This window comes from Chiloscyllium plagiosum, chromosome 40 (genome assembly GCF_004010195.1).
Source record: "Chiloscyllium plagiosum isolate BGI_BamShark_2017 chromosome 40, ASM401019v2, whole genome shotgun sequence".
In the NCBI taxonomy this organism is placed as follows: Eukaryota; Metazoa; Chordata; class Chondrichthyes; order Orectolobiformes; family Hemiscylliidae; genus Chiloscyllium; species Chiloscyllium plagiosum.
In genome coordinates, this window is record NC_057749.1 from 12,658,353 (window position 1) to 12,685,425 (window position 27,073).

Below are 27,073 nucleotides of genomic sequence, written 5' to 3' on the forward strand. Positions count from 1 at the left end.
AGAGAGAGAGAGGGCAGGGAGGGAGGGAGACAGGGAGAGGGAGGGAGAGACAGACACACACGCTGGGTGCTGTTCTCTTCCAAATGTTAACTACCTGTACCGCTGTTATAGTCTGACGAGTTCTGTACAATTTTACGGGTATTTTTTAAAAATTTTCATACAGCAAAGAAATGGAAGGTACTGAGGGCTTCTACTGAAGCTGGAGGTGACTATCATTAGCCAGAAGATGCAGCAGAGTAGAAAAGCAGCAATGACAAATGATTTTTTGAGGTGGAAGGGATTGGAGGGCATGGAAAGGAGGCAAATATTGGGGAAACTCGACACGACCAGGTCTCAGCTCGAGTCTACATCTAGTACTATGGAAAAGTACAAGGTAAAAACTTGTTTTGTTTAAAAAAGCAGAAAATTAAATTCACATTCCACTAACAGCGTTGAGGTCAAAGGTTAGCAAACCTAAAGAAACTGCACAGCAAATATACATATTCTTGAAGGTTTTTAAAGAATAAATATTTTTTGTAATTAAACATTATGCAAACACGTGCCACGCTTGCTCTCGCTCAACCATGCATATGCGCTATATACAATTTGAAAAATACTGTGTCCTCCTTTTAAAAGTCATATACAAAGATATCCCCCAGAGCGCTGCCTTACAGTTAGCCAATCAACATTCACAAACAGGGAACCTACATACAATTAATGTCTGGCTGGAAAAAGAAGAGCCAGGTCAAAACAGTTTCAGTTCAATTACTACACACAGAAAAATGAATAAATGAAAGGAAACAGAAAATGGTTCAGCTCTCAGAATGTAGCTACATTACAGATTAAAGTTGGAGGGTTTTTAGTGTGTCATACCCTTCATCCACTTACAATACTGTTGTACATTTTGTGGTTTTATCTACTTTTTTTATTACAATATAATTTACTTAAACTTTCCATTAACAAAAAGTAGGGTAGAACTCCAGCAGTGTCTGCAAGGGCCAGTGCCGCCCACTTTATTTGCATCAGCACTCTGTTGCTAACGGGTTGACAGTTCATTATAAGCTGAGCCTCAGTCCTCGATATACTCCCAAAGATCTTTCTCATAGCCTTCGTGCACATGCTGTAGCAACACCTTCCTCCGGCTCTCACAGTATCTGATAAAGACAGAACAAATCAATCAAAATAAAACAATAGATTATTCAACTATCCAAAATAAAAAGTTTAACATTCCAGATGGAGGCCTTCATTAGCACAACTGAATACAGGCTACTAGACTAGATAGGTTTGAAGTGCATAAGCAGGTAGTGTTAGCAATTCTGGAAAGTGTGAAAATAGATAAGTTCCCTGGGCCAGATGGGATTTATCCTCGGATTCCCTGGAAAGACACGGAGGAGATTGCCGAGCCTTTGGCTTTGAGCTTAATGCCGCCATTGTCTACAGGAATAGTGCTAGAAGACTGGAAGATAGCAAAAGTTGTTCCCTTGTTCAAGAAGGGTAGTAGAGACAATCCTGGAAATTATAGACCTGTGAGCCTTACTTCGGTTGTGGGTAAAGTGTTGGAAAGGGTTAAGAGATAGGGTTTATAATCATTTATAAAGGAATAAGTTGATTTGGGATAGTCAACACTGTTTGTAAAAGGTAGGTCATGTCTCACAAACCTTGTTCTTCAAGAAGGTGGCCAAACAAGTGGATGAGGGTAAAGCATTTGATATGGTGTAGAGGGATTTCAATAAGGCATTTGATAAGGTTCCCCACGCTGGCTATTGCACAAAATATGGAAGCATGGAATTGAGGTGATTTAGCGATTTAGATCAGAAATTGGCTAGCTGAAAGAGAATGTGGTGGTTGATGGGAAATATTCATCCTGGAATTCAGTTACTAGTGGGGTACCACAAGGATCGGTTTTGGGTCCACTGTTGTTTGTCATTTTTATGAAAGACCTGGATGAGGGCATAGAAAGATGAGTTTGTAAATTTGTAGATGACACTAAGGCTGTCAGAGTTGTGGATAGTGATGAAGGATATTGGAGGTTAACAGAGAGACATAGATAAGCTGCAGAGCTGGGCTGAGCGATGGCAAATGCAGTTTAAGGCGGAAAAGTGTGAGATGATTCACTTTGGAAGGAGTAACAGGAGTACAGAGTACTGAGCCAATGGTAAGATTCTTGGTAGTGTAGATGAGTGGAGATCTTGGTATCCTTGAAAGTTGCCACCCAGGTTCATAGGATTGTTAAGGCATATGGTGTGTTAGCTTTTATAGGTAGGGGGATTGAGTTTTGGAACCATGAGATCATGCTGTAGCTGTACAAAACCCTAGTGCAACCACATTTGGAGTATTGCATACAGTTCTGGTCACCGCATTATAGGAAGGGTGATGTGGAAGCTTTGGAAACGGTGCAGAGGACATTTACTAGGATGTTGTTTGGCATGGAGGGAAAGTCTTACGAGGAAAGGCTGAGGGACTTGAGGCTGTTTTCATTAGGAGGGAAGGTGGTTAAGAGGTGACTTAATTGAGACACAAGACAATCAGAGGGTTAGATAGAGTGGACAGTGAGAGCCTTTTTCCTCAGAAGGCGATGGCTAGCACAAGAAGACAGCTTTAAATTGAGGGGTAATAGATATAGGACAGATGTCAGAAGTAGTTTCTTCCCTCAGTAGTAGGGATGTGGGTCGCATTGCCTGCAACAGTAGTAGACTCGCCAACTTTAAGGGCATTTAAATGATTATTGGATAGGCATATGGATGAGAATGGAATAGCGCAAGTTAGATGGGCTTCAGATTGGTTCCACAGGTCGATGTAACATTGAGGTCTGAAGGACCTGTACTGCGCTATAAATGTTCTATGCTCCATGAACAATTGGATAGTAAAGGGAGAAATACTGTGTGGAGGACTTCAAACACATACCTAAGAAAGCAAGGAAGGGTGAATAGATGGAGATTTTAAAAATAATTAAAACTTCCAACTACTTTGAGAAGGAGTTGGCTAATTGGTTTGAACAAGCCTTTCTGTGTATACAGAAGCTAAGTTTATATAGTAACCAGATACCAAAGGAATGATAAAACACTAACTGTTTAACATATGCCGAGATCTAAGGTTTAACAGACCCAATTCATTAATCAAAAGCTCAAGGGTCACAAGTTTAAACTCTGGCTCAGCACTGTCAGCTTGGTTCTGTTGATAGCACATTTGCCATATTCAAATATTTAAAGATTTCACTCCCGTTCCAGACTTTTTGCATTTAAATTTACTGCACAGCATAGAGTACACCTGTGTGCAGTTCCAGCACTGTAAGAAAAACATCTGCCTGATCAGCTAATGTTAAGGATTCCATTACCCTGGCAACATTCATCCTCAAATTACCATCACCAAAAACAGATCAACTGACCATTTACTCACTGCTGTTTTGAGAATTATGCTGAACAAAAGTGGGCACTGGATTTGCTTCTGTGATTAAATATCCAAGTATCTTGTTGTATCTGAAGCACAATGAGTTGTTTAAGATGACATTATGAAATTGAAAGTCTTTTTTCTCGTGCGTAAGGGAAGTAACTACCTCAGCCACTTATACTTTAATAGGACTCACTAATTGTGAATCATGCGAAGGCTCTTGCAAGTGGCAAATCCTTTCACATCACAAAACCACAGATAGCCTTGATGCTAGCAACCAGAACGCCAAACTACTTTTATTGATAAGTTCACTATGTGTTAAGCTTACAAGAAGTTACAAATCTCAGGGTTGAAATGATCAAAAGGGAATGCTCTAATCATCAATTATGGGATGGGTAACACCACACATTGCAAGGAAAAAAATTAATCCATGAGGAATGGGAGGATCAAAGGAGATGGATTATTCATATTAGTTATGGTCCCTTGGCAACTTTCACCTTCTATCGATCAATCCAACCATCCCTTGGAGAAAAACAATAAGGGCTAAGGTTCTACTTCTACTACAAGATTGGGAGTGCCAGCGCATTCATGACTACATTCAGAAAGATTACATTAAGAGCCTATATAGGTTTCATCAGGACAGAGTTCACCCTGAAATAAACAATATTTTTGACGTGGAGGAACAGGTGGTCAGAGGGAGAGAAGAGAAAACATTGTCAGCACTAAATTCCTCTCGTCCCACCTGTACTTGTCTTGTACTTTCTGTTTGATGTCTTGCAGGGAGTCCTGGGATATGTCCCTCTCCAGATAGCCAGACAGCACTTCTGTTGCATTCTCCAGATCTGCCTGATTGTTCTGGAAGAGACACACACATTGGATGGAAAAGATTTGGATCTCAACACTAACATGATTGCAGTGTGGAAGCACTTTGAGAGCGGTGTGTTTGTGCTCTCATATTGAACTCCAACCACCTCAGTTTTTCCTCCACTCAATAATTAAAGTCAAAGCAGCAACATTCTTTAATGGAGCATTTCAACTTACAAAAAAATGCTAAAACTTATGTAGAACTATAAAAATGCAGCTAAACTGAAAAGAATCAAGAGTGAACACTAAAGCTTGGTTTGCTTTGCAAAGCTCAGTGCAAATAAATACATACCTGGTGACAAGACAAGGCTCTGAAAATGCCATCACCAGAAAGGGAAGCAAGGTTGGGGAGTTGTATATTTTTTAAAAGAGTAGAAACATCACACAATGGTTGTACAGATGACATTCGCAGAGTTACACAACACTGTCCAACCTGCCTGCGCCAACCAATATCCTAAACTGATCTAGACCAACTTGTATTTGGCGCATATCCCTTTGTATCCTTCCTATTCATGGATGAACCTTTGAAACGTTGTAATTGTACTAGCCTCCACCACTTGCTCTGGCAGCTCATTCCATCCACTTACCCTCAGCGTGAAGTAGTTACTCCTCAGGTCCCTTTAAAACCTTTTCCTCAAACCTCAGCTCTCTAGTTCTGACTCCCACATCCTGGGAGAAACATCTTGGGTATTCACTCTACCCATGTCCCTCATGACTTGATAAATCTCTATAAGGTCACCCCCTCAGCCTCCGATACTTCAAGGAAAATAGCCCCAGCCTATTCAGCCTTTCCTTATAACAAACTCTAACACTAGCAACATCTTTGGAAATCTTTTCTGAATCCTTTCAAGATTAACAACATCTTTCCTAGAGCAGGGAGACTAGAATTGAACACAGTATTCTAAAAGTGGCCTCACCAATGTCCTACATAGCTGCAATGTGACATCCCTACATCTATACTCAAAGACAAAAATAGAAATTGCTAAAAAAGCTCAGCAGGTCTGGCATCTGTGGAGAGAAATTGAAGTTCATGTTTTGGGTCGAGTGACCGTTCCTCAGGGAAAAAGCAAGCCTGACAACACTCACAAATGTGCATTTTTAGTTCTCATTTCTAGTGTTCTGGGAAAGGAATAGTACAGGTAGACAACCCTTTATCTGAAAAGCTCTGAAATCCGAAGGTTTTTTTGTGAAGTTTTTTTCTAATTAACAAGGTTGTTTGATGTGCAAACAGCTAACCCAGCACCACACCCACTCGACGATAGTCATTCAGATGCGGCATGTGGGGCATGGCCCAGCACTGGCAGGCCTCAATTCTGCTTCAGGACCAGTTTTACTCAGTGCATCTGCTGTTGGTAAGACTTTTTAAAATTTCACCATCAATCTGTCACTTATTCTGAAATTCGAAAAATTGAATTCCAAAAACCAGCTGGTCCTGTGCATTTCGGAAAAAAGATTGTGCACCTGTATATAGTGCTTGTTCAATAATCCTAATGACAATTGCAGGATTTTGATTTCATGATAAACTGACTGGAGCAACACTGTGTAAATAAACTGATAAATAACTTGGAAAGGGAACTTCAAGATGATGCTGCATCGATAATCTTGCTCCTCTTGTCTTCTTGATGGCAAAGGTTTGTGAAACTGCAACATAGGAAATAATCTTGATGCTGCAAGGCATGCGAGAGAAAGAATATTTAAGATAGAATGTACAGTGCCTGCTATTCCCTTCTCCTTTACATTTTTCAAATTGTACACAATTGTCCACATGGAGACTTCATACATTTTAAGGTCACTAGAGTGTCGGTGATTGCATAAAGCTTCTACAACCTCATTCATTAACAGGAATGACAAAAACAATGTCTACTACTTAATCATGATTCTACTTCCCCATCCAGTATTCATATAAATTGGATATTCTCTTCATATTCTTGGCGCAAATACTCTATTTTTCTATTTTTTTCAATCTTGAGCTTTAGACTACACTGCTTTAAACCAATGAGACTATTCAAAGGACGTGACTGCAGTTTTTAAAAAACTAATCACACTTACTGTAGCACACTGAGAATGTTGTGTTTTTTGGGAACAGTGAGAGCAGAAGCAAATCCATGGAGCCAATGGGTTTGGAACTGAATGAAACCTGTTCGACAGTAATATCCTGTTTGGCTCCTGACCAGGTAACTTTGGCTTGTGTGAGGGCAGTGCAGCAGGGAACCACCAAGTTTACAAAGAGAAAGCATCGAAGAAATCTCTCGTGGAAGCACTAGAGAGACTCCAGTAACATCCAACTGTTGTCTCTATGAAGGAGTAAGACACCTTTAAGATTGAGGATTTGTCTTTTTCACTATCTGTGAATGAAGGAACAATCTTGTGTCAACCACAAAGAATTAAAAAGAAATGGAAAGGAAGAAAAAGAAAGCAACTAAATCAAGTTAAGTTTTGTGGTCAGATTAGTGTTATTGAAATATATTTCTTTGTTGTTTTTTTCTACTTTCCACCCTCAATATACATGTTGTACCTGTTTTTGTGGCTGTCTGTTTGTGAAGCGGAGAAGTTAAGAAGGGATGAAGTTTAAGTTATGGAACAATAAGTTTGAAATTAATGTCTTAATTGCCAATGGTGAAAGACAAACTATTCATAACAAACAGCTATTTCCATGTGAACTGCAGAACTAGCTGTTTTTTTGTCATCTGTGGACTTTATGATAGATCGATTAAATCTTTTCTCATCTGTGAAAATTCTGGGAATGAGAGTAGGAAGAAGTCTGTCCTCATCTTTGATTTCCAGTGCACTACCCCCAGAGTGAGTCATAACACTGAAGGTTCCAATACTGGACGATTTGAGCTGCTTCACCACATAAAACCTTACTTTCAGCTACCAAGGCCCAAGCTTTTGAAATGTTTGCCCTAAACCACTAACATTCTTCATTTCAGTAAACGGCTCTAAAACCTACACCCTAAAACCTAAACAAAAGTTTTTGTCACTTGTCATAACATTTCGTGAGGTGGTTCAGATTTGCTTGATAATGTTTCTCTGAAGCAGCTTGGTAAAAGTGCAATATAAACATAAGCTGAAGTTGAATATGGAGCTTCCATGTTTGTGGTCATGAGGTCTATTCAGAGATATTGTCTGTTTGGGCTTGATACATAGCAGTCAATAGATACTTCTGCCTTAATTCTGTTAAGTAAAAGAACCAAGTTACCCCTGAGGAAGAACAACAGCTCATTTCTGCACTAAATCTGGTGCGTGGGAAGCAGACACGTTTGGCACTAGCTTCACGCTAGCCACATGTGGGGATACCAGGATATGGCATGGGATGCCAGAATAGTGCATGCCTGGGACATCAGATAATAGTGTTTGACTCACCACTTGCCCCATCACGTTAAAAGGAGTTTGTAAAGCAGTTGCAACACTTTCAGGCTACAGAACAAGTAGGACAAGGAAGTAATGACAATCAACAATAGAAAAGGCTTACGTGAGATTTGCTCAACATACAGAAGTTAAGGCATGGCATAGAGACAAGTTCTCAGCAAGTGGCTGCAGGAAATGCAAAACCTCAAAAGTGTCTGAAACTAAATTTGCAACCACAAATTGAAAGCTATTTTCCTGTCACATGGGAGTAGCAGTATATTTTGACCTCAATCAACAAGTCAAAGGAAAGATGCACAATGGAGGGTTAGCGCACAAATTATGTACAAGATGCTTGTAGAGAAATTGTGTAATAAGATGATACTATGTGCCTATAGATGGCGAGGAATCCTATAGGATTCTTTACTTCCAATAGATTTGAAGCATTTATGAATGAATTAAAAGACTAAACTTCAAGCAAAGGATCTATTTCATTATATATTATGATAGTTCCTACTTGCTGCTCATAAGTCACCGCCTGTATGCACAGCTATCACACAGCCTGCCATTTTTACAGGCCAAGTTGAAAATTTTTAGTTCACCTGAAACCACAAAATGTTCCAGAGTAACTGTTAGTCTGTGCCTAGATTTTATCAGCTAAACAAATTTGTCTCACTTTCAAGATAATAATTTGTAGCTTGGAGTGTAAAGAGGGCCTACCTCAAAGATAATGGACTGGTTGTTCTTTCTGAGGTAGAAAGCAAAGACGTAAGTGTACATTAATGTGGCGCGACACTGACAGAGCACATCCACAGCTTTCTTCAGGAACTGCACCTCAATCCAAGACATATTGTGTTGTTGCATTTCCTCCATCTTCTGCTTGACCTGAGCATAGAGTTTGTGCTCAAACCGCAAGCTCTGCATGTGGTTCATATAGCGGTTGCAGTAGAATAGGTACCGCTGGAGTGCTGCTCGAGAACGCTGTGAAACAAACAAACGGTAGGAACTGAAAATGGTGTTAGAAGATTGAAAATAGTAGCAATTTCACTTTTTCCAACAGACAAGTAATACTCAACATGCACAAGCTGTCAATTAAATTCATCTGATTTAACAAATGTTAGTACAGCAAACACATACAAATATGATTTGAGGGGTAAGCCATTTGGCCCCTGTGCCTGCTCCATCCTTCAGTTGTATCATGGCTAAGCCGATCGCCATCTTAATTCTCCTGCCTCCCTCCAATACCCTTCTAATTTCTTTTGACTAACAAGAAATTCCAACATAGAACATAAAGTAAACACAGTACAGGCCCTTCAGCCCACGATGTTGTGCCAAAGATTAATCCTAATTTAAAATAAAATAACCTAACATACGTTCCCCTCAATTCACTGCTGTCCATATGCATGCCCAGCAGTCACTTAAATGTCTCTAATGACTCTGCTTCCACCATTACCACTGGTAATGCATTCCATGCGCTCACAAATCTGTATAAAGAACCTACCTCTGATGCCTCCTCTATACCTTCCTCCTAACACATTAAAACTATGACCCCTCATCGCAGTCAATCCTGCTCTGGAGAAAAGTCTCCGGCTATTGATGCATTTTGGAAGGTCGAATTTGAATGCTGAATATAGGATTAAAGACAGAATTCAAGACAGGATTCTTGACAGTGCGGAGGAAGTTGCCTCTCATTACCTTGTATATCTCGATCAGGTCACCTCTCTTCCTCCTTCTCTCCAGTGAGAAACATCAGAGTTCAGTCAACCTCTCCTCATAAGAGAATCCCTCCAGTTTGGTAAACCTCCTTTGTACCATTGTGAAAGCCTCCACATCTTTCCTATAATAGGGCGACCAGAACTGGGCACAATATTCCAAGTGTGGTCTCTCCAGGGTTTTGTAGAGCTGCAGCAAAACCTCTCAGTTCTTAAACTCAACCTCCCTGTGAATGAGAGCCAAAACACCATATGCTTTCTTTAGAACCCTATCCATTTGGGTTGCAACTTTGAGGGATCTATGCACTTGAACACCAACTTCCTCCATACTGTCAAGAATCCGGTCTTGAATTCTGTCTTTAATCCTATATTCAGCATTAAAGTTCGACCTTTCAAAATGCATTACTTCGCATTTATCCAGGTTGAACTCCATCTGCCATTTCTCAGCCAGCTCTGCATACTGTCTATGCCACACTGCAGCCTGCAATAGCCCTCGATACTATCAACGGCACCTCCAACCTTACTAACTTAATAACCCACCCCTCAACCTCGTCATCCAAGTCATTTATAAAAACTACAAGAGCAGAGGCCCAAGAACAGAGCCCTGCAGGACCCCACTCAGAATACTTTCCATCTACAACCACTCTCTGCCTTCTGTCAGCCAACCACTTCTGAATCCGGATAGCCAAACTCCCTGTATCCCGTACCTCCTTTATGATTGAGGCCACTGTGGGGAATCTTATCAAATGCCTTGAAGTCCATGTACACCACATCCACTACTCAACCTTTGTCAACCTGCCTCGTCACCTCCTCAAAAGAATTCAGTAAGATTTGAGAGGCAGGGCCTGCCCCGCACAAAGCGATGCTGACTGCCTTTACTCACACTATGCTTTTCCAGATAGTCATAAATCCTATTCCTCAGGATTTCTTTCCAAAACCTTGCTGACCACAGATGTCAGACTGACAGGTCTGTAATTGCCAAGGATTGTCCTATTTCTCTTCTTGATAAGAGGAACAACATTTGCCTCCTTCCAATGCTCCAGTACGACTCCCATGGAGAGTGAGGAAGCAAAGATCTTCACCAGCAGCTTAGCAACCTCCTTTCTTGCTTCCCAGATCAACCCAGGATAAATCTGGTCTGGCCCTGGGAACTTATCAATCTTAATGCTTGCCAAAGATTCCTTAACAGCAGCTTCCTCGATCGCGATCTGTTCAAGCTTGTTTCCCTGTTCCTCAAAGTTCTCATTTACAACAAGGTCCATTTCCTTAGTGAAAACCGAAGCAAAAAACTCATTTAGGGCTTCCCCATCTGCTCAGATTCCACACACAAATTCCCTACACTATCCCTGATCAGCTCTACCTTCTCCCTGATAATTCTCTTATTCCTCACATATGAGTAAAATGCCTTTGGGTTCTCCCTAATCTTTCCTGTCAGGCCTTATTCACGCCCCCTCCTGGCTCTCCTTCCTAACCAGCCTGAAACCCTCTAAAGCTGTGAGAGACCCTTGCCTTCATTACATTACATAAGCTGCCTTCTTCCTTTTGAGAAGAAGCTCCTCTGATCTTGTCATCCAAAGTTCCTTAATCTTACCCCTTCTTGCCTTATTTACTTCGACCTTAAAAATATTCAATGACCATATCCAATCACTGTTTAGGGAAGAGAGTTTGAAAGACACAATCGTCAGGGGTAAAAAAGTGCTTATCTCAGTCTTAAATGGGAAACTCCGTAATTTTAAACTGTTTCTCATCACTCCTGGCAGGAGAAGCATTCTCTCTATCAACTTTTCTCATGGTCTTATAGGTCAGTAAGATCAGCTCACATTCTTCGAAACTTCAACTGTTTGCCCCAACCTTAAGCATAGCTCCTGAGAAAACCACCCATACACAGTTACTCCAAACTGCCTCCCATGTATTTTCATCTTTTACAGAAGGTGACTAAAATTGTACACAGTACTTCAGCTACGATCTCACCAAAATCCTGGACAACTGTAGCAAGATATATCTACATTTATATTCTATTCCTCTTGCAATAAATGGCAACATTCCAGTTGCCTTCCTCATCACCTAATGTTCCTGTACCAAATTTTTGTGATTCAGGTACCATGACACCCAGATTTCTCTGTACTTCACTTTTGCAATCTGCCTTTAGAACATAGAACATAGAACAGTACAGCATAGAACAGGCTCTTCAGCCCACGATGTGGTGCCGACCACTGATGCACATGTATGCACCCTCAAATTTCTGTGACGAGATGCATGTCCAGTAGTCTCTTAAATGTCCCCAATGACCTTGCTTCCACAACTACTGCTGGCAACGCATTCTATGCTCTCTCAACTCTCTGGGTAAAGAACCCGCCTCTGACATCCCCTCTATACTAGCCTCCAACCAGCTTAAAACTATGACTCCTCGTGTTAGTCATTTCTGCCCTGGGAAATAGTCTCTGGCTAACGACTCTATCTATGCCTCTCATTATCTTGTATACCTCAATTAGGTCCCCTCTCCTCCTCCTTTTCTCCAATGAAAAAAGTCCGAGCTCAGTCAACCTCTCTTCATAAGATAAGCCCCCCAGTCCAGGCAGCATCCTGGTAAACCTCCTCTGAACCCTCTCCAAACCATCCCCACTTCCTTCCTATAATAGGAATACTGCGTCCAGTTCTGGTCGCCCAAGTGCGGTCTAACCAAAGTTTTATAGAGCTGCAACAAGATCTCACGACTCAAACTCAATCCCCCCGTTAATGAAAGCCAAAACACCATACGCTTTCTTAACAACCCTGTCCACTTGGGTGGCCATTTTAAGGGATCTATGTATCTGCACACCAAGATCCCTCTGTTTCTCCCCACTGCCAAGAATCCTATCCTTAATCCTGTACTCCGCTTTCAAATTCGACCTTCCAAAATGCATCACCTCGCATTTATCCAGGTTGAACTCCATCTGCCACCTCTCAGCCCATCTCTGCATCCTGTCAATGCCCCGCTGCAGCCTACAGCAGCCCTCTATACTGTCAACGACACCGCCAACCTTTGTGTCATTTGCAAACTTGCTGACCCATCCTTCAATCCCCTCATCCAAGTCATTAATAAAAATTACAAACAGTAGAGGCCAAAGGACAGAGCCCTGTGGAACACCACTCACCACCGACTTCCAGGCAGAATATTTTCCTTCTACTACCACTCGCTGTCTTCTGTTGGCCAGCCAATTCTGTATCCAGACAGCTAAGTTCCCCTGTATCCCATTCCTCCTGACCTTCTGAATGAGCCTACCATGGGGAACCTTATCAAATGCCTTGCTAAAGTCCATATACATCACATCCACAGCTCAACCCTCATCAACTTTCCTAGTCACATCCTCAAAGAACTCGATAAGATTTGTGAGGCATGACCTGCCCCTCACAAAGCCATGTTGACTGCATTTAATCAAGCCTTGCTTTTCCAGATGGTCATAAATTCTATCCCTCAGAATCCATTCTAACACCTTGCAGACGACAGACGTGAGACTTACTGTTCTGTCATTGCTGGGGATTTCCTTATTTCCTTTCTTGAAGAAAGGAATTACATTTGCCTCTCTCCAGTCCTCAGGTACGACTCCAGTGGAGAGCAAGGATGCAAAGACCTTCGCAAGTGGCGAAGCAATTGCATTTCTTGTTTCCCAAAACAGCCGAGGACAAATCTGGTCCGGGCCTGGCGACTTGTCAATCTTAATGCTTGACAAACTTTTCAGCACATCAGCTTCCTCTATCTCTATCCATTCCAGTATGCACACCTGCTCTTCAAAGGTTTCATTCACTACAAAGTTCATTTCTTTCGTAAAGACAGAAGCAAAAAACTCATTTAGGGCTTCCCCTACCTCCTCAGACTCCACACACAAATTCCCTATGCTATCCCTGATCGGCCCTACTTTCTTTGACCATTCTCTTATTCCTCACATAAGTGTAAAATGCCTTTGGATTCTCCCTAATCCGTTCTGCCAAGCCTTTCTTGTGCCCCCTCCTGGCTCTCCACAAACCATTTTTGAGCTCCTTCCTCGCCTGCCTGTAATCCTCTGGAGCTGAGCTTGACCCTAGCTTCCTCCACCTTATGTAAGCTCTTTCCTTTTGACGAGAAGCTCCACCGCTCTCGTCATCCAAGGTTCCTTTATCTAGCCACTTCTTGCCTATCTCAGAGGGTCATATTTATTCATCACTTGCAACAACTGTTCCTTAAAGAGTCTTCACATGTCTATAGAGCCTTTACCATGGAACAATTGCTCCCAATCCATGCTTCCTAACTCATGTCTAATTGCATCTTTATTTAAATAATGTGCTGTTCTATTATTCCTGACAAAGTGAGAGAGTTCACATTTTCCTACATTAATATTCCAGCTGCCAATTCTTGGCCTACTTGCTTATCCTATCTATACTCCTTTGCAGCCTCATTTCCTGTTCATAATTTACTTTCCAACATATCTCCGCATAATCAAGAAATTTAGCAACAATACATTCAGACCTTTTATCCAAGCAATTGATATTAATTGTGAAATTAATATCAACAATCAGACCTGTGGCACACCAGTCTTCCAATTTGGAAAAAAACCCATTACGCTCACCTTCTGCTTTTCAAATAGCTAACTAATCCTCTACACGTAACCTTTAATGAAGCACTTTTCCAGAAGACTTCTGTCAATCTAAGTACACGACATCCAGAAGTTCTTCTTTATCTCATTTCCTCTTTTATTACTTCCTCAAAGAACAAGCAATTAGTCAAACATTTCCCTTTCACAAAAGCATGGTGACTTTGTCTGGTTAAGACTGAGTGCCCTGTTATAACCTACTTATTAACAGATTCTAGCATTTTCCAATGATAGATGTTAGTCAGGCCTTTAGTTCCTTACTTTATGTCTCGGTTTTACTTGCAATTTTCCAGCCTGACAGGACTTTTACAGAAAAGATCATTTTGGAAAATTAAAACCAATGTGTTTACTAATTCTTCCTGTAACATCCTGCGATGGAGTATTTTAGAACTAGGACACTTTTCAGAATTTAATTTTCTCAATATCCTTTCTCTAATGGTTGATTGTTTTAAATTTATTGCTCCCTTTCACATTTGGATTTAAATTTATTGCTTGGATATTGTTGACATTGAAAACTTAAATATGTATTTAATTCATCTATTTTCTTATTTTCTATGATTAATTCCCCAGACTAACACTCGAGGACTAACTTGCACTTTACTCAGTTTTTCTTTTTAAGTATTTACAGAAACACTCCATATCTATTTTTATAATTCTCACTAGCTTTCTCTTGCTGGAATTTTTCCTTCATTACTAATCTTTGTCATTCTTTGTTGCTTTTTATATTCCATCCATTCATTTTTGCTTTCTCTTCAATTCACTACTAGCTTTAGCTTCCTTAGCTAGTCACAGGGAATTGATTCTAAGGCAGGGATGTTTCTTTCCAATTCTTTCTTCTCTCTCAAGTCAAACTAGATGTGGAATTCAACCATATTATGATCACCATCTCCTAGGGACACTTTTACGAGGTGCTTCATCAACCTTGACTCATTGCACACTGTCAGATCTTGTCCTTTATAGCCTTCCCTTAGGTTGATTCTAGAGCATGCCAAAAACATAGTACCCAAGCTACCTTTACTAATTTGATTCATCCAATCTATACATGGATTAAAATTACTCATGATCTTTGCAATACCTTTCTCACAAGCCCTCAGTATTTTTTCCTGTACAGCTAATCCTAAAATGTGGTTGCAGTTAGGGGATGTATAAACCAGTCACACAAGTAGCCCCATATCTATACTATTTCTCATCTCTATCTAAACTGATTCAATAACTGATTCTCTAGAAATAATGTATTCTCTCTCCACTGTACCGATGGCCTTCCTTAATTAGCAGAACTACCCCATCACCTTTTCCTAGCTTCCAATCTTTTCTAAATGTGATCCTCCCTTGAATCATCAGGTTTCAACCCTTTATTATCTTGCAGTCATGTGTCTAACAACTACTAAACCATACATATTTATATCTATTGGGATTGTCAATTCATCCGTTTTGTTACAAATGCTACATACTGTCAAATAGAGTAACTACTATTTTTGTAGTCTCCATCCTTAGCCACTGCTGCACTCTTATGTTTGAGCTCTGGCCCTTTGATGGTTTCAGATCATTTCTCTTATTGCTATCTCAATTTTTTGCCTTGTCCTACTTAGTTTATTAAATCTTCCCAAGTCTAATCCCTCATATCCACAAGTGTCTAGTTAGAAAGCACCAAGCTTCATAAACAGTATGGTTTGGATGACATGATATGGTTAAAATGGTTAGGAACAATATACAATGATACTCCATTACTTAGCTTGATTGCAATATTTGCCTGTTATTTCTTATTATCTTTAATGTTTAGCAGAATCAGTCTTGCAAGGAAACTTACTTGTAGATCTGTACTCCCTGTACTTTTTCTATTTATTAGTCATACAGCATGGCAACCCTTTGGTCCAACTAGTCCATACTGACCAAGTTTCCCAAACTAAACTAGTCTCACATGCCTGTGTTTAATCCTTTCAATAGTAAAGATATTTATTGTTACAGTAACAGTCAAAGACAAGTGCTCAATAAACTTGTACCATGAAAAAATTGTGACAACTGTTTTACTCAGATCGCAAAAATTTGAATAGTTGTCATTCTTACTTCCTGTGAGAGTCCACTGACTTGAAATTGGCAAGTGAGTTTTATTTCAAAACTTTACTTTGTTGGTAAAAGCAAACAGGAACTGTAACAAAACACTGGATTACCTCGATTAAATCAATAGGAATTTTAGTTGTCACACACAAATGGTAAACTCACAAATGGTGATTCTGAAACTCGATCTAGTGTTTGATGGCACAAGTTCAGTTAAAGTCAAACAAAAGTATTGAATTTATTGTCAGAAGTCCATATTTATGATGCAGACACAAACACACAGAGTCTAGTTTTCTTAGTATTAAAATGAATGACTCTGAAGCAAGGTCTTAAAGAATCAAGAGCTTTATTTGTTTATATTAAAGTAAAGTAAAATTGCAGTTTGGTTCAGACACTAACACGGTCACTCGAGTCAGGACGTTATGGGTTCAAATCCAAAATATAGCTGAGTGGTTGGTTTAAAAGGATCTCATACAACTGCCTCCATGGCAACTATGGATTGGTAATAAATGCTGAGTTTGCACCCCAGTGAAACACATATCTCCAAGATTAATTATTTTAAAATGTAAACTAAGTGATTAAAAAGCTCGATGTGACAGCAGAGAAAATGTCTGCCTGAGCAGGTGGATATAAAAAAAGCCACAGCACCATTTGTAGAACTGAGAGCCACGTCCTAGCAAATATCCCTACAAAGCCTTTGACTATCCAACACACAGCAAATAGTAATCTGTTACTTGAGGCATACAGCTTCTTACATATTGACTGCACATGTCCCTACACAATGCTCTAACTCTACTTCTAAAATATAAACCACTGGTCATTGAGTTTGCACATCCTAAAGCAAACACAACACTAAAATGACAATGGGAAATCCTTAACAAACAACAAATAGAGCTCCACAACAGCAACACTACAAGTAGTTCACAAGGTCTGCTGATAAGCTGATAACTCCCTCACAACTTCAAGATGACCTCAAAAATGTTATCTTCAGTTAAAAACATATAAAAATATATACTGGGTGCAGCCTTAAACATCAATTCACAGAATCAAAGCCCATGGGTTAGCCAGACCATTACGATCCAAGCTAGCTTCTTAACAGGAGCTACCCACTGTAATCATATTCAGAAGAACCTTGTAGACAATGTGAAACATAATTCAAAGATAGAAGGGCTAAGACTCTCACTGAAGCACTTTCCCAAAGCTAAAGTCTAGGGACCTCCAGCCTTGTCCACAACCCCCAATGCTTCTTTACCTCCTGGGCATCCCTGGCAGCCTTTGCATCATCTTCATTGTAACGATTGCAGTTATACCTAAAAACAGGTTTGGTGGTGGGGGAGTGGTTTGGGGAGGAGGTGAGGTAGATGGCGAGGGAGAAGAAAAAATGGTTTCATTTCAGCTTCAATAGCAAAACAAAATAACAAATGTATAATATTAAACTTGACATGTCCATTTATAGCTTTCTTCACCAGTTTAGGAAATTTTCTTTTATGAAGCACCATGAACAGGCCAAAACAATACTGAACATTCCTGTTGAAAGATTACTTGAATCCATTGATTCATTTCTTCCCCAGATCTACTAGCTGCACCAAGAGACTCACTCTCTTCCTGTATAAGGCCAGATTAGTCAGAGTTCTTCACTGCAACTTTCAGCATAAAACCCTTCCATTGATTTGGAGTAGGAATGTTTCTTCAGTGGATGAAAGCCTTACCTGCCATATATTGAAAGCAATACCTTTACTACAGAGAACCTTCAATCACTTATCTTGCCTAGATTCAAATCTGGATCACAGAGATAATAATAGCATTGCTCTATATTACATAACCCAGCACCCAAAACAACTCAAATCCTTGAACATACTAAACTTCTTCAATGTACAGGAGTGGTGTGACTGAAAGACTAACCAGGCAGATCCATGTGGCTCCCAGGGTCCAAGGCAGACCCAACAGAATTCCGCTTTACAATTCTGATTGCGACAAACCATATGATTGCACCCACCATCCTTTTCAATGGTCACATGGCATTTCGGACATTCCTGTTGAAACAGTTATGGTATGTTAACAAAAAGTAAAGATCCAATAAATTTAAGTAACATATGTTTAATATGGTAATGCTCTCTAATCAACTACATACCAAGACCAATGAATTAGTAAACCACACTGAGAAATCAGTCCTCAAGTTAAGGGCAGTGATTAGCAGTTAGATGCACTCAAGATATGCTCCAGTTATTATTTTACTTTAAGAGCCCTTTATGCCCTAAGTTTCATGAGAACTACACGCTTTCTGGGGAAGAAGTAACATGTCTATTCTCGAACACTACTGTTCTTGTACTTGATCTGAATTGGAACAGACTGTTGTTGACCAGTCTCCCTCAAGCCTTCCCATGTGATAAAATGAGTACTTTACACCATTACAGCAGATAGATTTGAGTTTCAACCCACAGTTTGTGTACAGGACGTAGTCTGCATCAATAGACATAGCATACAGGTATAAAACAAAGAACCGTAGCCCAGCCCAATCATTTTTGTAAAATGCAGTTGTAATTATACAGAAGATTATTCAAAATATTAAGGGACCATAGCAAATTGGATTAACAATTAGTTAGGAGGAAACAGGCTATGATTTAAGGTGAAAGTGAGGACTGCAGATGCTGGAGATTATGATTTAAGGTGTTGTGCACAGTGGTTGGATAAGGGCAGCAGCGTTCTGAATAAAGAATATACAGCACAGGGACATTTGCTTTGGCCCACCAAAACTTTGCCTTTCTAAACTAAAACCCTTTTACCTCAGCATGGTTTCATATCCCTTGAATCTGTCTATTCATGTATCCATCAAGATGCCTCTTAAATGTTGCTATTGTTATCTGCCTCCACCACCACCTCTGGCAACACATTCCAGGCCCTTACCAGTGTGTTTAAAAAAAAACCTGCCTTTCACATCTCCTTTTAAGTTAAACCTATGTGCCCCATTAACTGCCCTAGTAACTATACTGGGGAAAAAGACTCCAACTATCCATACCTCTCAATTTTGCAAGCTTCCATCAGATTGCCCGTCTTCCTTCAGCATTCAAGTAAAAATAATGCAAGCTTGTCCAATCTCTCTTCATAGCTAATACCCTCCAAACCAAAATACATCCTGGTAAATCATTTGTGTACCTTCTCCAAAGCTGCCACATCCTTCTGGTAGTGTAGCAACCAGAACTGTGCAAAACATTCCAAATTTGACCTAAAGTTCTATACAACTGCAACATGACTTGCCAATTTTTTTCCTGAGCTCTGACTGATGAAGGCAAGCATGCTATATGCTTTCTGACCACTTGTGTTGACACTTTCAGGGAATGGTGAATCTGTATGCCTCGATCACTCAGTATGTTGATGCTATTAAAAGGATTCTACTATTTGCTGTATATTCCTCTCGTGCATTAAATCATCCAAAATACATATATAAGACAACAGGGATCGCAGTACTGATCCCTGCAGTATACCACTGGTCACTCCAGTCAGAAAAATACCCTTTCAACCTTATTCTGTCTTTTATGACAATGCCAGATCTGCATCCATCTCATCAGCCCACTGCAGATCCAACGTGACAGCACCTTTTGGAAAAGCACAGCAGGGTCAGGCAGATCGGAGGAGCAGCAGAGTTGACGTTTTGGGCATTCCTGATAAAGGGCTTATACACGAAATGTCAACTCTCCTGCTCCTTGGAAAGTGCCTGACCAGTTGTGCTTTTTCAGCACCACACTGTTCAACTCTGACTCTCCAGCATCTGCAGTCCTCACTCTCCACCCTTCCTATCAGCCTGCCATGATGGACCTTGTCAAAGGCCTTGCTAAAGTCCTTATAGACAATAACGATTACCCCGCCCTCAATTATTTTTGTCACTTCCACAAAAATTCAAATTAAGAGTCAGACGGCATGGAAACAGACACTTCTGTCCAACAATCCGCACTGATTATGTTCCCAAACTAAACCTGCCCCTCCTGCCCATGCTCGGCCTCAATTCCTCCAAGCCTTTCCTGTCTATAAACTTGAGGGCAGAGTGGTGGATGTGACCTATATAGAATTCAGTAAGGAGTCTCACAAGGTTCACAGTAGACTGGTTAGCAAGGTTGGATGTCATGGAATACAGGGAGATCTAGCCATTTGGACACAGAACTGGCTCAAAGGTGGTGGTAGAGGGTTGCTTTTCAGACTCGAAGCCTGTGACCAGCCATTTGCTACAAGAATCAGTGGTGGGTCCATGAATGGTTTGGATATCAGCATAGGAGGTACAGTAAGTTTGCAGGCGACACCAAAATTGGAGGTGTAGTGGACAGCAAAGGACGTTACCTCAGAGTACAACAGGATCTCGATCAGATGGACCAATGGGTCGAGAAGTGGCTGATGGAGTTCAAGTTAGAAAAACATGAGGTCCTGCATTTTGGAAAGGCAAATCAAGGCCAGACTTATACACTTAATGGTAAAGTCCAGAGGAGTGTTACTGAACAAAGAGACCTTGGAGTGCAGGTACGTAGTTCCTTGAAAGTAGAGTCGCAGGTCAATAGGATAGAGATGAAGGCACTTGGTATGCTTGCCATATAGGTCTGTGCATTGAGTATAAGAGTTGGGAGGTCATGCTGTGGCTATCCAGCACATTGGATAGGCCACTTATGGAAGACTGCATACCATTCTGGTTTCTCTGCAATAGGAAGTATGTTGTGAAACTTGAAGAGGTTCAGAAAAGATTTACAAGAATGTTGCCAGGGTTGGAGTGTTTGAGTAGAAGAAGCTCCCTGCAGTGTCAAAGACTGAGGGGCAACCTTAGAGGTTTATAAAATTATGAAAGACATAATTATGAAATAGGGTAAATAGACATGGTCTTTTCCCTGGGGTAGGGAAGTCCAAAATTAGAGGGCAAAGGTTTAAGGTGAGAGGGGAAAGAATTAAAAGACACCTAAGGGATAACTGCTTCACGCAGAGGATGGTGCATGTATGGAATGAGCTGGCAGAAGAAATGGTGGAGGCTGGTACAATTGCAACATTTCAAAGACATCTGGATGGGTATATGAATAGGTAGGGTTCAGAGGGATACGGGCCAAATGCTGGCAAATTGGACTAGGTTTATTTAGGATATCTGGTCAGCATGGATCAATTGGACCAAAGGGTCTGTTTCTGTGCCATACATCTATATAACTTATCCAAATGTCTTTTTAATGTTGTATTTGTATCTGCATCCACCACTTCCTCTGGCAGTTCATTCCATACATGAACCATGCTTTTTTTTTTGTAAAAAAAATTGCTCCACGTCTTTTTTACATCTTTCTCCTCTCACTTAAAACATATAACCCCCCCCCCTCTAGGGAATGACCCTCATCATTCACCTTATTGATACCACCCATGATTTTATAAACTTCAATTTGGTCACTCCTCAACCTCCTTTCTCTGGTGGAAAAACGTTCCAGTCTATTTTTATATCTCAAACCCTCCATTCCTGGCAACATCCTGGTAAATCTTTTCTGAACCCTCTCCAGTTTAATAATACCATTCCTATAACAGGAACCAAACCATACACAGTACTCCAGAAGTGGCCTCACAAACGACCTGTACAACCTCAACATGCCAACCCAACTCCTATACTCAAAGGAGTAAGTAATGGAGGCCTCCACTCCGAAAACAACTCTCCACCACCCTGTCTCCTACCATAAAGCCAAATTTGTATCCAATTGGCAAGTTTGTCCTGAATCCTATGTGGTCTAACTTTACTAATTAGTCTACCATGAGGAATCTTGTCAAAGTGTTTACTTGGAGTTAAGTAAAGCAAGTCTACTGCTCTGACCTTTTGATTACTTCATTAGGAAAGTCAAGTTTGAAAGACATGATTTTGCTCACACAAAACCCATGTTGACTATCCCTAATATCAGTCCTTGCCTCTCCAAATGCATGTAAATCCTATCTTCCAGAATCATCTACAACAACCTACTTATCACTGATGTCAGACTCACAGACCTATAGGTTTAGGCTTCTCCATACATTCTTTCTTAAAGGATAACACATTAGCGACCCTTCATTCCTTTGGTACTTCACCTGTATTTATAGATGATAAAAATATTTCTGTTAAGACCATGGAAATTTTTCCCTAACTTGCCACAATGTTCTGGGGTACACCTAATCAGGTCCTGAAGATTTATCTATCTTTATGTTTTCTAAGACCTCCAGTACTTCCACTTCTGTAATGTGAACAGCTGCCAAAACATCAATATTTATTTTCCCATATTCTCCAGCCTCCATTTATTTTTCACTAGTAAAATTGATGGGGTATGCTTATTTAATATCTCTCCCATCTCCCAAGTATTCTTCAACAGCTCTGACTGTCTTCTTCAGCCTTATGTATGCCTCCTTTTCTCATTTTAACTAAGTTCTCAATTTCTCTAGTTATCCAAGATTCCCAAATCTTGCCACCCTTACCCTTTTTTTCCACAGGAACATGTTGGTTCTGAACTCTAAACAAATGGACTTTAAAAGATTCCCATATTCCAGATGTGGATTTACCCTCAAACAGCTGCCCTCAATCTGTATTCACCAGTTCCTGTCTAACATCAGTTTAGTTTTTCACAAGAGAACTACGCTTATCTTTATCAAGAAGTAAATTAAAGTTTACAGAATTATATAGTCACTGTTCCCAAAACGCTCGCCCAAACTTCAATCACCTAGCCAGTCTCATCAATACCGGATCTAGTATGGCTCCTTGCATGGTTGGACTATTTACATGTTGTTTCCAAAAAAAAAAAGTCCTGAACACACCGAACAAATTCTCTCCCATCCAAGCCCCATGGCACTAAGGGTCCCAGTCAACTTAGGGAAGTTAAAAATCACCAACAACTTCAATGTTGTTCTTACATTTTTCCATAATCTGTCCCTCTATCACCTGCTGGCTGTTGGAAGACCTGTACTACAACACTAAAGTGAATACACCCTTTCTATTCCTGAGCTCTCTACCCATATGGTATTGCTGTATGAGCCTTTAGATAGGTAAGACACTGGAATGGTCTACCAAATGTTAGACAAAAAAAAGTGTCAACATTTAAGAATATAGTTGATGGGTGGCTGAAATGGAATGAAGGGATACAGTGACAAAGTCAGCATCAGAATTAACATTATGGTTGATGTGAAAAACACCGACTGCTTGAGGTGAATGACCAGCTTCCATGTTATATCTATTTAGTTAGAAGTTTAAAGTAATCACTTTCAGGAACAATTATAGTGTTCACTCAGCTGATGCTCAAATACACAGTGAATTAAAACTAAACAAACTACTATTGTGTAATGTTATTTTTCATTGTGAAAATGAGAATCAGTTACCATTAAAACAGTTGTTTTTGGCTCTGTGTGTTGGCATGTTATGCCACTTAAGTGATCCTGGAGTATAGCCTTGAATCGAGCTCCCACAACCCTTGTAATCCCTCTCTTAAAATCAATTAATCTTTGATCCTGCTGTTGTTGGCTCATTTGCTGGTATCTGGACACCCAAGTGCAACTTGTGGAGCCTGTGAAACATGCCTTTCAATTGCAGTTTAATCTATCATGATTTCTGACATTATCCTATGGAGTGCTACCTAACTCATCAGAAATCACAATCATTTAGGCACGAGGTATAAAGAAGTTAGTACACACAGCTGCCTTCCACCAAAGACACATACTGCAAATAACCTGATCTCACATGGAAAATAGTTATTGAATCATATGAAACTAAACAGGAGAGGTGGCAAGCAGAGAGAACACAGGAAGCACAGAGATGGAGACCATCAGCACACCTTTTGTCCTTAGCTGTACAGATAAGGCTACTTTTATTGTTCATAGTTTTGTACTACTGATCCAGTTAACTTCATACGAAACTTAAATATGATGGTTGTTCACAAACTGTGAGATCACACAAGGAATTTCGATGGAAGAGACACAATAGTTCCAAGGACAGAAGCCTGAAAGTAAGAACTGATAAAAATACATCCAAAATGCACTTGTGGCAATGTCAATCTCTTGGGGGTAAATACAAATAGTAAGAGAAGGCTTCTCTGTAATTCTTCAGCAATGCTCTGGCACATAAGTCATTCAATTGCATATGGTGCTAAGTTCCCGGAGGTTTCTGGTCTACCTTAGTGTTTGCTGCAATCCAATTGGAAGTTTCACTGTCATCATCACACTTCTTAATCCACTTCTTCAACCACTACAAAGAAGAAAACGTTATATGTGATTTCTGCAGTTAATAACCACACAAGAGGCAGCTCACCTACAAATATATCATTTGCAGGTAATTTTAGAAATTAGATTAGATTACATTACAGCGTGGAAACAGGCCCTTCGGCCCAACAAGTCCACACCGCCCCGCCGAAGCGCAACCCACCCATACTCCTACATCTACCCCTTACCTAACACTACGGGCAATTTAGCATGGCCAATTCACCTGACCTGCACATCTTTGGACTGTGGGAGGAAACCGGAGCACCCGGAGGAAACCCACGCAGACACGGGGAGAATGTGCAAACTCCACACAGTCAGTCGCCTGAGGCGGGAATTGAACCCGGGTCTCTGCGCTGTGAGGCAGCAGTGCTAACCACTGTGCCACCGTGCCGCCCATTTAAGCTAAAATGGAGATCAGTACACCCCAAATAATTGGCAAACTATTTGAGACATTTCTTAAATTTCCACACACCAGTTTTGTTCTCCATGTCATGCTGTCAGAGAAAATTATTTATTCCTTGGACTCTGCCAGTGTTATGAGGGATTTAGATACTACAGTATCTCAGGGTGATTTTCTGTCTGCGTTAGAAGTACTGGGCTCCATGGGACACTTGGCAAAAGTCAGCCCATGGAAACATGGGATTCTAACTGTAGCATCTGCAAATGCAATGTGGCTTCTCCTGTTCACAATATTAATATAATAATGTCATGTACTTCTACAGAAAATCAATATGCCTCAAATAGATTGTCCTGTCAATGTTCAATGGATATTAGCTCATCCATTCTCTCTTCATTACCGACACTGGTTGATGCAACTGTTTTCAACTGCACATGGGCCTGATTTACAAATCTATCCAGACCTTATATCACCTCGTTTGCACTATGGATCTTTTTGATATGTTTCACAAGGCTGATGTTTTTACAACACAGATGTTGCATCAGCACAATTAGTCATTGTCACTCTTCAGGGGCTGTGAGAAACATGGCAGCGTAAGGGAGAGAAATCATGAGTCCCATGCTGCTCGTGGCCTGAACACATCAATTCTGTCCCTGGCCAAAGTGCAGCTGCAGCAGCATCAGCACACCCCATCCCCCAGCTCTGCTTCTTTCCCCCGTAGACTCTTCCACAGAATCCTGTTGCTTTATCATTTGTTTTATTTCACTTTCACCGAAGTATCTCGATTGCAAGAATTTATTGATGATTGAATACATGTAGCAGTCTCTCACCTTGCATTTAACAGGATCATGCCAATTCTCAGCACAGTTGAAGCTGTAAATTAAACAAAAGTTATTTAATATTTGTGTGACTCAGACCTCAGTTCAGGTAGCTCAAGACAACGAGTACTCAGAGTGGCACTTCGGTAGAAATTTGTGCTATGTATACTTACCAGAACTGCCGCCCACATTTACAGCGAACAGGTTTTGCATCAGGATACTGGACTTTAATAACATGGTGACAGTCAGGGGCAGGGCACCATTTTAACAGTCGATTGCACTGTGATGGAAAAGCATAACTGTTGGTGTCTCAGTCAAAAAAAAACAGGCACAGTTATGACAGGTTCCAGTCAGACCCAATCATTATCCAATGAAGTTTCTGTTGCTTGAATTATGATATATACATAAACAGTGACCCCTCCTTAATATTTCAAACCTCCAGCTACTGCCATATTGCAAAATGATTAAAAGTCCACATTAAACTTATTTAGAAGAACGTTTTGAATTTCCATTTCACTAGTTTGGCAGCCAATGCTTTCAATGAACACCTTTACATCAAAGTTCCATGCTTACAACTTTCACACACATTATTCATTTTGAGTAGAAAAAAAATTACCTCTACAAAACTGTTGGTTATTAAATGCTGGTACTTCAACTTGACTTTGGAATCTGTGATCAAACGCCTAGAGAAAATAAACAGACATATTACTTGATTAAACTAAATGTACTGGAAGGAAAAAATAGTCATTTCATAGTGGAAGCAACGTAACGCAACCATAGCCTGCATTCTTACTGATTTCATTGCTCAATCACTATTACAGAGATGTTTGGGTGTAGTGGGGTTGGGTGGGAGACAAGGAGGAGGAGAAGGAGACAGGATAGAAAGAGAGGGCTTGCAATTGGAGATGGTAAGCTGTTGTATGTTCTTTATACAAAAAAATCTTTTCAGTGTAATTACTGATAAATGGACAAATGAATCATCTTTCTGTGGGAGATACAAATTTTGCAGGCAGATATTGCAATCAGGAATTATAGACTTTTTTTCTGATAGAGCTTTAGATAAACTAAATGCTCTCCTCACTTGCATTGAACTTGTCACAATGACAGCCAAACACGGACGGAAAGCAAATGCCTCTATGTATTTTAATATTAAATAGTGAGGACTCTAATGTTTGCGCTATAGTCACAAATTAGGATGCAAACAACACATTATGAATGCAATATACTTTATTGGGTTTGTCATAATAGAAACAGGTACATTACAAATGGAGTCCCACCTTCAGCCTGAAACAGTCAAAAGGGATGAGAGTTCATTCAACTTTAAAACATGACCCCACTTCTTCAGAAATAAACAGCTTGCAATTTATCAGAAGTGAAACACAAAATACATCAAGGTAGATGCACTTTACCATGGCTGTCATTTAACTGAAATGTTATGTAAATAGAACATGCTGAAACAAGATGACTGTTAACTTGTATATACATAAAGTACAATGAACTCAGATCAATCAGAAGCCAGTTGCTCAACCCTACTTTGTAAACCAATTACACACTACAGAAATTGCAAGTGTTAGATAAGGTTAGCATGAAGCACAAGCACTGCTATGGCCCTGTTAGACTGAATGGCCTAATCTCTGCACTGCAAGTTCTGTAATTCAGTGTTAATCATTTCAGAACTGCAAAAAGTCATTAATT

The 27,073-nt window shown here is 40.3% G+C and overlaps 1 protein-coding gene across 1 annotated transcript in view; it reads right to left on the reverse strand.

Annotated features, from left to right (window-relative positions):
- Positions 1–790: 790 nt before the first annotated feature.
- LOC122542522 (E3 ubiquitin-protein ligase ARIH1) overlaps positions 791–27,073 on the reverse strand; it is a 69,373-nt gene continuing 43,090 nt past the window's right edge. The window contains exons 6-14 of the mRNA XM_043680355.1: positions 25,995–26,061; positions 25,552–25,658; positions 25,391–25,433; positions 24,078–24,149; positions 17,852–17,982; positions 17,202–17,259; positions 8,296–8,556; positions 4,109–4,221; positions 791–1,133 (exon numbers count right to left, since the gene is read on the reverse strand). Of these exons, the coding sequence (XP_043536290.1) occupies positions 1,049–1,133; positions 4,109–4,221; positions 8,296–8,556; positions 17,202–17,259; positions 17,852–17,982; positions 24,078–24,149; positions 25,391–25,433; positions 25,552–25,658; positions 25,995–26,061 (937 nt within the window). The 3' untranslated portion in view covers positions 791–1,048. The remainder of the gene's footprint in view (positions 1,134–4,108; positions 4,222–8,295; positions 8,557–17,201; positions 17,260–17,851; positions 17,983–24,077; positions 24,150–25,390; positions 25,434–25,551; positions 25,659–25,994; positions 26,062–27,073) is intronic.